The sequence below is a fragment of the Carassius carassius genome, chromosome 20, assembly GCF_963082965.1.
Source record: "Carassius carassius chromosome 20, fCarCar2.1, whole genome shotgun sequence".
Classification (NCBI taxonomy): domain Eukaryota; kingdom Metazoa; phylum Chordata; class Actinopteri; order Cypriniformes; family Cyprinidae; genus Carassius; species Carassius carassius.
Window position 1 is genome coordinate 3789797 of NC_081774.1, and position 15130 is coordinate 3804926.

Here is a 15130-nt window from a genome sequence, read left to right on the forward strand (position 1 = left end):
ATGTGATTTCCATCTTTTAAAATGGTCAATTAAATATTTTATTTGAATTGAGACATATATAATTAGTACAATGGAAATGTATTTTATTCTCCATGGCTTAAAATAATGTACTACTTTGATTAAACAATTATTAATACAGGCCCTTGTTTTATTAAAATGTTATTTTTAAAAAAATTATTAATTACGTTCTAACTTTCTTTTGGTAGAAACAGTCTCTGATGTAAGGTTAAGGTTACTAGCTGACCTAGTATCCTTAATTATTATTATGTATATTAATAAGGTACAAAAAATGCACCCTTTAAAAGAAAATAAGGTACAAAAAACTTACCGCACCAGTGACAGCTTTTGTACCTTTTTTACTTAAGAGTGTAGCATCATCTCTTTACGGAAGACACATTTATCAGAGACAAAGGTCAAACAATCAAATGTGTTTATTAGAATGATAAAATCTCCATGTTGATTTACGTCCGAAAATAAGTGTGTGCTCCAGTACTGATTCTTGTGTGTAAATGTGTGAAAGATGTGTACGTCTATACATGTGAGATTATTTAAAAACCAACAAACGAACAAAACAGTTTCCACTGGATACCACCCCTGGACTTCTATACACAGGGATATTATGTCATCGCCAGCGGAGGGGTGTAAATCAGGATTTGAGCTATGTACAGGGCAACTGAGTTTATGTAAACAACTCAACGTGTCACTGATTCAGTCTTACACACATCCCTTCCCGTCGAAGGCAAATTTGTGTCGCCATTTACACTTTCGTACAAGATGTCAACAAGATATTATCAAGAGATCAAGAATCATTTGCAAAGTCAGTGAAAACCAATAAATGTGATGATTTGTGGACCAAAAAAAGCAATGAAACATTGTGGAGAAAAACAAACACACATTGTTGGCCTTGATTATTGTACAATATTGTGCTTGTTGCAGCATGATCGGAGATAAAGACACTGGGTTATGACAGCAAGTGCTTATGGGAAAAATCTTTTGAAGACATTCACACCACATTCAACACTTTGTGTTGACAATAAAAGACCAGAATTAACACAGAATGGCACTGCGTGAAAAAGTCAATGTCACTCAACATCAATTTGAGCAGGTAGGCATAAAAAGGAATGTGTGGACACTTGTATCTTTTTATTGAAGGCAGTTTGTGTGTGTGTTTCTTGAGGTTTGAAAGAAAAGGTCAGGAATTATACTGGGAACTAGACTTAGCCTACTATTTTCTCAAGAAAAAAAAGCAGTGGTTTTCCAGGCAAAACACGCTTCTACAGTACTAGCATGTTGTTGCTATGTGGTAGCTTACTAGCTTTTCTCTTTCAGGAGAAAAACATCCCCGTTTTGTCATCCACCAGGCAAGAAACTAAACTCTGATCACTTAGAAAAGTAAAAGCAAACCTTAATAAACTGATTCATTTGAGATCACAAGTCACACTTTGAAGAAACACTTGTTTTGGCGTCTTCGTAGCTTAGTAGCAAATTTAGCGATTCCATTTTCTGTTGGCAAACACTTATGAAGATGAATATGGCACAGTTTCTTTTGAAGACTGAATTTGAACACTTGAAAAATTTGAGATCTTTATGATAAAAAGTATATGATATCTTCCTTTCGTGCTTCTTTCTTTACATATGGTTAGAATATTAGCATATAGCACATTTGCTACTTCCTGCATTTTATTACTTGCCTTAGAGTCCTTGACCTACAGGTAAGCAGCTATATCCATGCATTTCCTGCTTACCGGGATCTATTTCCTGTGTTCTGGATCCTATTTCCTGCCTGGTGTATCTTCAATGATGAAGAAAGGAGACCTAAATACATACACACAGTAATTTAAACTCATAAACACACACAGGCACACACACACAGTGCAATCAACCATGACTCTCCTTTCAGCTGGATTTATGAGCTAATCAATGTTCAACCGACCGTTGCACACAACTGCAAGAGTGTGTGTTTTCTGAGATCTTCGGCAATGGTGAGATCGTGCTCTCTAGGATAGAGAAGTATGCTTAAGTGATGTATGTAGCATGTGCTTTTAATAAGAGACATCTTGCAGGTGCATGATAACCATTATTAAGTGCATTCCTGTGCAAGGAAGTGTGTGTGGCAACTCATCTAATCAGACATCTGCTTTCGATATCTAACAGACTGATGCTATTAGATGTTTAATTGCAAAGCTAGCCTATGTGGAGACGGACACTTGTGTGCAGGTCATGCAGAAAGAGGAAGTTGATGAAAAAGGTTATTTTCCAAACCCTAGAGAGCCAACTTGTTGTCTAATGTATTTTAAGGTAGAATCCAAACCAAAATTAACTTGACTTTTTTTAAACAATCTTTTTGGACAGCAAATCCATTAACAGTGTCTAAGGAGACACATAAACTTGATTAATTCTCAAAATAAAGTTAAATAAAGATGAAGGCATGTTACTTATCAAAATTTTACATTTAAGGTTTTCATTACTTGATCTGAAATAAGACGGAACTATTATCTGTCAGTTACCTTTCCAAACTGTTGCATGCCATTAAGTTTATTGTTTCAAACATTTCAAGATCAGATTCAAAGGGAATGTATGAATTGATAAAATGTATACCCTAATTGCAATGTAACTCACTTTGGATAAAACATCTGCCAAATTCATAAATGTAAACTCTGTCTGCCATCTTGAATGAAACTGCCTGAGAAAAGGCAACTCACTAGGGTTTGGAACAGAGCCAGAGAGTGTTTCTCTGGACATTTGATTATGATATTGTTAGATAATTAACCTTTTAGTTTTCTGATATAAGGTCACAATGACTTAGGGACACATGACTAAAAAATTGCAATCCATGATCCCTGTTGATGATGAAGAATTTTCAAAATCAAAGTAAATAAATACAAAAAGGAGTGGAAGTGTATTATGATGGACATGACAAGCAAAATGATTGGCTACTTCACAGACAAACACACACCCAGTAATGTAACTGGCTTCAAATCACATGACATCTCTTGACTTTGCAGTCCTTTTAGTTCTCACACTGTGATTCCTTTTCTCTGGCTTCCCATTCTCGTTTGCTCTCCTTCAGAGTCCGGGAGAAACAAAAGGTCAAACAGCATCTTTAGGAAGAAGAGTCCAAGTGTCCTCAAGACAGATTCTGTCTTTCTCTGTCTCTAATTTTGTCATTTTAGAAAACAGTGGGTGTTTTTACCTCAGTTCTCTGTTCCATGTTACATTTTACATACTGTGTAAAAAAATGTCACTGTACAAAAAAGGATGAAACAAAACAAAAAGACAAAAAAGATTTGGAATCCAGTGTGTTCAGAAGTTCTCAGAGAGAACTCTATCAGAGTTTCTCTGATAAAACTCACAGAGCTACACAGAACACAGAAATTCATGTGGTTGAGACCATGAAACTCGCCAACCAAAGTTTTCTCTCTCTGTCTCTCTCTCTTATAAAGTCTGAATTCAAGGCTGAGTTCTGATGTAAAGGCCTCAGCTCTCTCGACAGAGAACAAAGTCATAAAACACAAAAGATTCCCAAGCATACAACAGAAAAAATCTTGTGTTTTCTATTCATACATTTTGGTCAAAATAATACATCAATGCAACTGTCATACTGGTAATCTTGCAAAGCGAAACATGAGACGGGGCCCCGCCCACATGTAGTGATGTCACACACAAGCGTTTATAATGGGAAAAAATGCTGCGGATGGAGACAGACACTGTTGTTATTTTGGCTAATGTGGTTCTTTCTGTAATTTGCTTCTCTTTATTCTCCCATTTAGTATGCTGAAATAGTTTCAGTTCATCTTTCTATGAATCAGGGGTGTACTACACAAATCCGTCTTAAGCCAAGTCCATATATTCAGGAGCATTTGGACTCGGGCTTGAATGAGCTGGTCTCGATCTGTCTTGGAAAATATGCTCATGGACATGGACTTTAGTCTGAGTCCAGTATTGTAGGACTCAAGTACTACAACACTGCTACGTATGCTATGGAGAAAATTTACATTTTAATGGGCTACAAGAAGTTAGAACCAATCAATAATCACTGTGATGTGAAAATGATTCCGTAGTACAAGTTCATTCCAAATCTTTCCTTTCAACCAGTTAACCTGTCTAAATATGCTCCTACAGCATTTACACTGATGTAAATGGGGTGTCCCATATGCCGGTAATCACAGCACTTTGTATAGAGTTTGGTATAAACCAGAAACAACAACATCCATTGACCACTGAGTCATTACTCCAAGAAAGTGTTGGGTTCTTCCTCTTATTTGGAGTAAACAATTGTCCCAAATGAAATGCTGTCATTGTATCAAACTTACAAATCTGCTGAAAGAGTAACCTGCTAAAGAGAGTCAAGGTCTGAACAGATTCAGGGATAGATAGTCTTCAAGATGTGTACGGTTCTTTCCTCCATCTGATAAAGGTGCAATAAAGTATTGTAAGCCACACTCATATGCAGTCAGGCAACAAGGAAAAACACATCTCTGTCAGAGAAACAGAGATAAAAAAGAGGTGTTTCCAGTAGGAATGGCTGCTCTTCTCGTAGTCAGTGAGGTCCAGTTTTGGCTTTTCCTCATGCAAGCAGTTCCAGACAAATGAGTAAAAAGGATGACAAGCAGGTGAGGAAAGAAACAGAGAGAGAGAGAGTTACAGAGAGCTGCTGTGATTGGCTAGGTTGCCCTCTGCAGTCCACATGAGGTTTCAGCCACTCACGTTTCTACAATTTCCCACTCCTCGAATCTTGGTTCCCCGCTGTTCACTGGCCTGTCGGTGTCCGATCGCTTCCTCCCTTCCCGAGCAGGTGGCTGAAGTCCGCCATGTCGATGAGCCCCCGGGACCCGTGGAGCACAGAGCGCGTCAGTCCTGCAGGATGCTGGGAGGCCGGGGTGTAGTGGTGGCCTGTTGGAGGTATGCCATGACTGCTAAAGATGTAGCCTTCGTGGGTCCAGCGAAGAGGCTCTCCGCTGTACTCTATCTGGGTGCTGGGCGCTGACACCACTCTCCGCCGGTCAGGGGAGTCTTGGGGAGTCATGGGGTAGTTGTAATCACCTGCCGATTTGCGGAGAAGAGTGCCTTGGCGTATTCCCTGATCCCGGTACTTGGAGAGAGAGACATAACGTTGGCGGTCGATACCAGTTTCAATGGCTTCCTCATGGCGTCGACCGGATCCTTGCAGGAGTTTAGAGCTGAGAAACAAGGTGGATGGTGGAGGTGGACACTGAGTTCCAACCGAGCTCAAGAAGGTCTGGCTTTGGTCCCAACTGGATCCGGAATCGGACAGGCGTAACCCACGTTTCTGCTGCAGGGGAGTTTGCTCCGGTGTGGGGAGCAGACCTGGATCCAAGTCGCCTGCTTTGACCCAACCATTCGGCATTACGAAGAGCGTCTCTCCCTGTGAACGTGGCCGGTCCGTGCCGCTGTGCCGGGATACACTCATCACAGAGCCTCTCCTGCTTTGTCCCATCATGCACCGTTCCTTCTCGTTCTTCCGCTGACTACTGGACGAAGGAGTGTTGCTATGTGAACGGTGGCGTTGTTTTTGACCCATGATCCAGCACACTGCCAAGCCTGAGAGTGCTGCCCCGGTGGAGAAAGCAGAAACTGCTGCAACAACCAGCAGATTCAAAGTAACAAGGCTTTCGGGCTCATCCATAAAACTCTCACGTAACAGACCTGCAAAAAGAGAGCAAAATATGTTACAATCCAAAAACAACAACGAACTTGGGGCAAGTTTTACTAACAGCTTGTGCCAGCACAAACCTTCTTTTGGCATTTAAATATCACTGTCAGGATTTACTAAAGACGCATAGTGAAGAACTAGAGCTGAAAAGGCGTGGACAGTTATTTTTGTGCCTGACCTTATTTAATATGCAATAAAATAAAGAGTTTCCCTTTCAGATGCATCATTTATGGGAAGAGAGTATTCAAATGAATTACGCAACGTGATTTACTAACATATGTGCTCATCAAATTAATGGTATTTGCGACATTATTTATTTACGCCTTCAAAAAAACTATTTTGCGCTTGAAATGGATGTAATAGTTGTTGCTAGGGTGAGGCACCGCAGAGAACAGAGAGCTCATGGCAGAGGATTTTTTTCACACATATTAATTCATTTGGAATGCCGTATAATTTGCCGAAGATGAACGGAGGTCTTACGGGTTTGGAACGACATGAGCGTGAGTTATTAATGACATAATTTAAACTTTTGGGTGAACTAACTCTTAAATTTTTTGTTCTTCTCAATGTATTGTGGCTTATTTCTTTATTCTTTATTTGCGACTAAGCTAATCTGCAGTGCGCTTTGTATATTGCCTTAGTCGATATGTCAATGAGATGTTGCGTCTGTGTTCTTTAATATGCGTGTTGTTAGTAAACCAACCACAGACATTTCCACTCCCATAGGTGCTGTTTTGGAATTGTGCTCCTGCACTAATTTGCCATGTTTAGTCAAATCGGCCCTTGAAGGCCCCCAAAATGCAGTTTTGGGACTACTAGAAAACACTAACATCTACAACTATTGACACTATTAAGCGCAGGAGGACTTATCATTTAAAAGCTGACACTTGAATGGCTTACAAGAGCATCAAAGAAGCTTCTCATGACTTATGAAAGGGTGTACAATTGATCTATTGAGTTTCTGTACATTACAGCCCTAGCAATCGATCAGAAAACAAGAGGCTGTTGACTACAGTTGCTCCTAATTCAGTGAACTTGATACAGTGTGTGTTTCACTAGGCTAAGGCTGTGACCTTCCAGAGATGGAATATGACCTTAGAAACCTTGCATTTAAAAGTTCTGCCTCAGGAACCATGAACATGCAAATGCCACTGTCAATCACTGACCACGAGCAACCTGTGCAATTGAGATTCATACTGGAAATGTGAGTAGCTGCAAGAACTAAATGGGTCTAAAGAGATAATTCGATAAATTCAAAGAACACAGCAGTTTTTGAAGTTGATGACTCATGCTTTTCATACTCTGCTTTCTAAAAGTTTTTCCTGGAATTGGCATTTGTGAAATCCTTCTTTCTTTTAACAGCATTTCTTGTACTCTTTCTTTTGCAGTTCCCTGTGAGATGTCCTTGGTTTTAACCTCTCTTTTCCTCTATTATCTCCCCTCTTGGCTTTCTTCTCGCTGAATATCTCTCCTCTAGCGGTGCCGTTTATGTGTGGGCTGTTAGCCGTCTCAGAAATGAGAAGCTGTCAGACTCTGCGTCTACTTCAGTATCCAAACTAGTAGATGTCTTGACAGTAAGAGGACTTTTAAAAGAACAGTTCACCCAAGTAGGAAAATTCTCTCATCATTTACTCATCATTTAGTCCAAATGATTTTCCTTCTATTGTAGGCCACAAAAGAAGACAAACTGGTTTAGAATGACATGAAAGGGAGATAATAATTATTTTTGGGTGAACTGTTCATTGTTTGGTCACTCACTCTTTCAGTTTCTAGATGAATATTGTGTGAAGCCCTTCAAAGAATACTATGGTGCTGCCATCGTGGTAGTCCAGAATATGGCATTAACAAAAACAAACGTATACATTTCTATTCCCCAACATGCACAGACAGTGACATTGTCACTTATACTCGCACATACAGTACATTCATACACAAACTTCAATTTTCTGATCTCTTCTTATATTCTCTCTCTCACATTCTCTGTTTTCTGTCTCAGCTGGAAATCACAGTTCTCATTGCGTTTGTTCATTGTAACAGCAGGGGTCTGCTGCACACAACACACTCAACAACTGAATCCTTTTTAAAATATTTTGTTTCCTTTGAACATTCTTAAAGACTAAAATACTGCCATAAGATTTCTTGTAATGAGTGTGTGTGTGTGTTTGTGTCCTCAAGGGTGCAGAAATGCTTTCAAGCGACAGAAACCTCCTAACCATTGATAGATTTCTCTTATATCTTTGTATCATTTGTATGTGTAGCATATTTTCAGCTGGAAATTCAGATTTGCCATAACAGGAATAAATTCTATTTTAAAATGTATTCAAATAGAAAACAAATATTTTTATAATTTTATTAATAATTGAAATAAAATAAAAACTACAATAATATTTCAAAATACCACTGTTTTACTCTATTTTTGATTAAATAAATGCAACCTTTTAAAAAGAGACCTCTTTCAGCTGTACTGTATTTAAAACAAATTTGTATATTTATGCAATACTGTCAAGCCAAAAATAAAACAACTCACTGTGCTTGGCTGGATAACTTTAATAGCTTTAAAAAGTAATCTAAAATGAACATTAACAGAACTATATGGCTAATTTTAATACACTTGCCTGCTTCTGTCAAACTAAAGCAGCATCAAAGAGTGTGATTTCAAACAAGCTCTGTACAAACTCATTTTTTCTCTCTCTCCTTTCTGATCTTTTTTGCCGTTCAGTGTTTCACTTGTCTTGGGCTCTTTAAAATATGTCTGAAATTCTGTGTGTTGGATGGAGTGAGAGAGGACAGAATAATTTATATTACAGATGCATTTATATGGGCTAATTATATTATGAATGTGCCTAAATTTCTTTTCAAGGACCTCTTTAATTAGTCCCCATTTGCCTCTTGACGTTAGGGTTCATTTTGTTCTCCATGCTAATTCCGTCCCTCCCTTTCCTCTGTCTGTAAATATATCCTTCAGCCTCCAGCTTTATGTTTAATGTTAAAGTGAGTAAGCACACTATCACTGTACAGTATACAAGGTTTTTCTAAGGTTTAGAAATCTTTCTAGCTATATTCATAAAACCATATTTACAATAACATTGTGAATTATGCACATAACAGCAAACATGAGTGGGTTGAGTCCTGTGTATGATCAGAGTCAGTTCACAATAGCTTTGACTTGTTTATGTATATCAAAAATATACTAACAAAAGCTAATTCAAAATATTAATAAATACCATAATAGAATACTGTAAACAAGCACACCACCCTGACCACCAAACCATTTTAATTCTTTTTTTTTAGCAATTTTAATTACCTAAAATATAATATTAAAACTGTTAAAAGCGAGCCAAAAAGCCTAAAATAGATTTTAATGGAAGGATACATTTTGGTTTAGTTTAGGCCAGAGGTTTTACATCAGGGGGTCGGGGCCCACTAGGGGGCTTTTTTAATTTAAAATAATATATTATCATTAATAAAACATTCAAACTCGAAATTAAAATTAATTTCAAAATAACCCCCCTAATATTGAAGGACATACGGTTCATGAAAAAGTTTAACCTTAAACTATTAATCACAGGTAAATAGTTTAATATATCAGTTTCATGTCAATCTTTTTTTTTTTCATGTTAATAAAAAAGAAAACAAGCAGCTTTGTCATAATTACAGCAGAAATACCTGTCAATTTTGGAAATACCTTTTAGACAAACAGGGGCCTTTGACTCAAAAAGTTTGAGATCCACTGTTTTACACTCATTGAGCAAACTGCTGACCTCAGTTTTATTCATACAGCACATATCAACCTGAATGTGCTCTAAAATTCAGTTGTGTCTCCTAAAAACTTCAGGAAGTCACCAAGAATTCATAAAATGCGACCATCACTCTTTTCCTGAATCAAAAATTAGCAATCCAAACAAGACACCTGTATTCTGCTGCACTTCTCCATTTTTATCCTGAAACCATCACACAGAAACAGATTCCTTGAAAGTACACACTTACTAAGCCATTGAACTTTAATCTGTTTCATTCTGTGTGACTCAGCTGAATCTATATGGCTGCAGTGATATATAGCCTCTTCTGTCTGAGTATCTGTGGCAGTCTGTTATGTCAAGAACTCCTCAAGAAGAGACTTGAGAACCTCACTGCTGTTCCACATTCTGCTAAATCTGAGCGCTTTGAGCCATGAAAACTGGAGAGATCGACAGAGAGTGTTTCATATGCTGCCAGATTTGCAAAATGCCATTAAGAGCGGAAAGCGAATCTAAGCTCTCATAAGAATCAAAAATTCTCATTGTTTGAAAATATAAACAATTTTTGTCTTTTTAACAATATAAACACTGTCACTATCTCGCACGCAGGCACCTCGTACTTTAAAGAAATCAATTAATTTCTAAAAAGAAAAGACTCTCTCGCTATCTTCTTCCATCTCTCCTGATGCAACCTGTGACTTTCTCGTGACTTTGACTGCTTGAGCAAAACTTTCGAACCAGACCAGACTGGATCTTTTCTGTATTGTTGAAGAGTTGCTAGAGAATTCTCTAGAGACGCACTGAAGGTAGAGCGGAAAGCTAAAGGTCACATCCCAAGCAGGTTCACAAGCAGGTTCACAAACTCACCATCGCAGTCTCCGAGATGTGAGGTATTTCCATATTCAACGTCCTGCACGAAAGGTAATCTGCAAAACAGGAGATAAACGGATTTGAACATTAACTGCAAATTTACAGATTAGATACACGACACATATTCTATGCAAGTACGTGAATGCATGCACTTCTAGTTATGCAAATTCAATTTCATGCGTCATTGCATTTAGAAATGTGTCCGAACACAGTTCAAAACACATTCAGACGCTTTTTTTTCAGGTCAGTGGCTGTTATGAAAAGAGAGTAATTTTACTGAACAAGTTAAACTGTCATGTTTACCTAGCTACGTGAATAATAATACATCTGGTTTAAAGGTGAACAGTATATTTTTATATTAAAGTACTTTTTTTTTTTTGGAATATGCAAATATGCAAACACTGTACTTAGAACTAGTAGACATGAAAACATTAATTGAATTTCATCTGAATATTCTTTTGATATGCTATCTGAACATTCAAAAGTCCAGTTTTAAAAATTGTTTTAAAAATATATAAAAAAAAAATTCTTGGCTAGGGAACATTCCATTTTATCAGTTTACAAACATTATGGGTAAGTTCATTTCAAAGTAGTAACATTAAAAAAATGTAGATGAACTAAAACATTTCAGAAAAAAAGTACTGTATAAGTATGTATGATATAAAAGAAATGTTTTTGTGGTAACAAATTTGTTCAAAACTTTAATAGAACCTTAATACAAATTTAGCCAAATTACAGCTATTTTGGTTAACACATCAGCATTGACTCAAGCAATGGCATGAGTGTGAGGGCGGGACTATGTTTGAACAGCCAATGACAGATGGTTTGGAAACCTGTGTAAAAACGTTTACATCTGGTGACAGTAGTGGCGTAGATATTGCACACCTTTAATTGCGTAATAATTTGAGGGAAACTCTATCGCCCCCTTGAGTTGAGGATTAGAGTCATGTCAAATACAACAGGGTAGCATGCATGCACCGGCAAGCATTTAAATTTGTGTAGAGTATGTTTCTGGTTTTCTATCTAACCTGGTGCCGGGTCTCAGGAGTGAGCAGGTACTTCCTTTGGTCCAGCCGCAGTATGGATCTCTGGATGCGATGCAGTTTCTACACACACACACACACACACACACACACACACACACACACACACACACACACACACACACACACACACACACACACACACACACACACACACACACACACACACACACACACACACACACAATGTTTGTCAATGTTATTACAGAGGACAATACTGACCTCCTCTATAACGAATACAGGAAACAAAACTGGACAACAGAAATGATGAATTATAGAGACTGAAACAGATAAAGAGTGACAGACATGACTCAGACATTCAGCTGCAGTCTCATATTTTCTCATATCTGTCTCTCCAGCTATTCAGGGTCACTTCAATAAAAACATAAAATTACAGTATATACATAAAATTATAATTCTATAATATTATATATATATATATATATATATATATATATATATATATATATATATATATATATATACACACACACACACACACAATGCATTGTATTTTTCATTGGAATACCAAAATAACACATAAAATAAATTGTAAATTAAATTAAAATTTTACCTTAATTTGGCATGCATTCAAATTGAAATATAATGCTTTTACCGCTTATAAAAACATTACTAATTTAAAGTGGGCAGACATCCAAACCACAATAAATAAATAAATTAATACATTTTTAATAGCCTTGTACATAATTACCAATGCACCACTACAATTTGCCATTTAAATGTATATAATTTAAAACAATGCATCAACGTTTAGTACTGTATTCTTTGTTTAGCACCTATGTGAGCTTGGGCATGGAGGAAAAGGAGGTTTTAAAGTTGTGTACAGTGTAAAAAAAGAAAAATAAGATCATTTGAGAATATTTCACAAGAAAATACTTCAGTATTTCTACTTAAAATGTTCATGTTAAATTCAATGTGTTACTTGTGGTTTCTCTGTACTGTAATTATTTGTATAATTTAATCAAATTTTTTTTTCTAAGTGAAGAAGTTAATCCTACACATTGTTTCCATGCGTGTACCACCCAAAGCAACACAGGCTGCTGGTGCAAGAGTTATTTGAGCGGCACATGGTGCTGCAGACGTATGAAGTGGATTGGAGGGACTTGAACGGGTGCAGATGGTACTGTACCGCATCCCGCAAGACGAAGAGAGAACGTCATGCAGACTCAGTCGAAGCCTCTTCCATTAATCATGGCTGAATTACACCAGAACTTTACTGCTTCACAGGAACAGACCCTTCCAAGTGTGCTGTACGGGAGACGGGCCAGAAGGAGTCTGTGTGTGTGTGTGTGTGTGTGTGTGTGTGTATCTAAAGGAAACTGTAAAAGCTGGGTCACAGTAATTTCAAAGCCGCTGATGAAGCAGTGTGCGTTTGGGTGGCACAATTTACTTTAAGATGGAAAACGAGAGTGTGTGTGAATGAGAGTGTGTTTAATCAATGTACAGACTGAAGATGTGTGTGTTTCTTACTTCATGCATCTGGAGTGCAGTTGGCAGCGTGCGACAGGCACTCGCACCACGCAGGAATGGAAGGCCAACAGGAGTGTGTGACTGGGTTTGTCCAGGGTCAGAGAGAGAGGCTGCCTCGCCTGCACAGAGTCATCGCCGCATCTACACACACACATACACAATGAAGACATCAATTCAACCCCTCGTGCACTTTTACAACCAAACACTTCCTAGAACACGGTTACACACACTCATTAAATCCCAACAGCTTCACATCAGGGTCTCCATGAGTCATGAACACATTAACATACAGTGTGACCACCCGCTCTCAGCAGTGGGACGGAGACATTCTACCTCATTTCACATGCAAAGAGGTAAGCCAGAGGTTATTTACTGTATGTATAGAACATGCATGATATGTCATTTACAAAGTTTTATAGGCACAGTAGCAAAAGAGAGTGCAAACCTAAAGAGATTTTCCAAAAGACTAATAGGATGGAAAGTAAAACTGAGGACAAGTAAAAACGTATATGATTATTATGAATTGAAACAATATTCCCGAGAAAAGAAGGGGAAATTACATAAAAAAAAATACATTTTATCCACTCAAACCAAAGTAGTGAATTATTCAAAATGAACCCTTTTATACTTAATTGTGATATTGTGATGAAGAAAGTTAACCAATATGATTTCCATTTTAAAAATGTATCAAATTATATATAATGAAAAAATTATTTTACGAATATTTTAACTATTTAGTATATAATTTTTCATGACTGAATAAATATAAATATTGTGATATATTATTACAATTTACAGTAATATAACTATACCTGAATATATTTTAAAATGTAATTTATTCCTGTGATGCAAAGCTGAATTTTCAGCATCATCAGTGTCATGTGATCTTTCAGAAATCATTCTTATATGTTGATTTATTTGCTGATCAAGAAACATTTATGATTTGATTATTATCAGTGTTGATAATGTTTGATAATTAGAACAGCATTTATTTGAAACAGAACGTAAATGTCTTTGCTGTCACTTTAAATAAATTGAATGTATCCTTACTAAATAAAAGTATGATAAAAAATAAAACATAAATTAATAATGAACAGCTAATTTACAGACCAAGACTTAATTTCTCCAGAATGCACTACCTATTTAATTTCTGACTTGTAATTTAGTAAATTCCACTTCCTGTCATTTAACTTCAACTTCCTGTGGGGTGTTGCCAACTTTCCAACTTCTAAACAATTTCTTAAATTCTGAATTTCATCCAGCCTTGTTCTCGATCCAGTTTCCTCACTCTTTCTCTTCACTAATCTCCTTTTCTCTACTGTCTGTGGCTATAAAAAAGTGGCAAACAGCCCAAAAAATACACACTAAAAGAGATTCAGTCAGAGTTGGTATGTTTCCAACACACATTAAGTGTCAAGCTGCTAATAAGGCATTAAATTACCTCAACATCTCTGATTAAATGACAACAGAGAAACTCCCCATCAGTAGCTCTACAGATACCAGACCTGTAATCTAAACACTGATAAATAGCTGGAAGATGAATGACACATATTACAGGAATTTGGGTGAGAGTTTTGGATGGCATCCAGAGAACACCTGAGGCAAGACAGAAGGTCAAGCAGACACAGTGATCTCTTTGTTTCAGGTGTGTGTGTGTGTCTCAGTGAGCACTGTGTCCTGCTGAGAACCTTATCTCAACCACCGCCACACAACTCGCCTTCATCTCCCAGCATGCATCTCTCTGAATCTTAATGTTCAAACAGGTATTGCCTGTTGATCTTCAAAACCCCAGCCATGTTTCATCCATCAGAGCACCACACACACACACACACACACACACACACACACACACACACACACACAATAATCATAAAATCGTTTTTCTTCCTTTTGCTTTTGAGGACATTTTCAGAGGCACTGTGTGTTTGTTTGTTTGTTTGTGGATAAAAAGCATGGATTTATTTCTTTAGTAGCATTTGATACTGAATATCTTTTACTATTTGACAGTGCTAAAAGTTTTAATCCAGGGCTAAACGTCAACAACAGTAAACAACTGTGGGAAATAAAATAAGATTTTTGGAAATAAATGAAGTCGGTAAACAGATTAAAGAATGCCAAGGACAAAACAACTTTATCTCCGCTCTGTGTCCGAATTCGTCCCTTATCAGAAGCCAGGGAGTCATCAATGCATGTCCAAAACCAATATAACATTTTGTCTACTATGATGCTTTTATCTTTTTGAAGGCAGCACAGATATCACTCTCTTGGGTTGTCATAATCTTAATTAAAGGCAGGGTAGGTAATACATTTATAAA

General features: G+C 37.2%; 1 protein-coding gene across 1 annotated transcript in view; it reads right to left on the reverse strand.

Annotated features, from left to right (window-relative positions):
• Positions 1-413: 413 nt before the first annotated feature.
• LOC132096083 (semaphorin-6B-like) overlaps positions 414-15130 on the reverse strand; it is a 113519-nt gene continuing 98802 nt past the window's right edge. The window contains exons 14-17 of the mRNA XM_059501221.1: positions 12816-12956; positions 11310-11387; positions 10279-10337; positions 414-5667 (exon numbers count right to left, since the gene is read on the reverse strand). Of these exons, the coding sequence (XP_059357204.1) occupies positions 4751-5667; positions 10279-10337; positions 11310-11387; positions 12816-12956 (1195 nt within the window). The 3' untranslated portion in view covers positions 414-4750. The remainder of the gene's footprint in view (positions 5668-10278; positions 10338-11309; positions 11388-12815; positions 12957-15130) is intronic.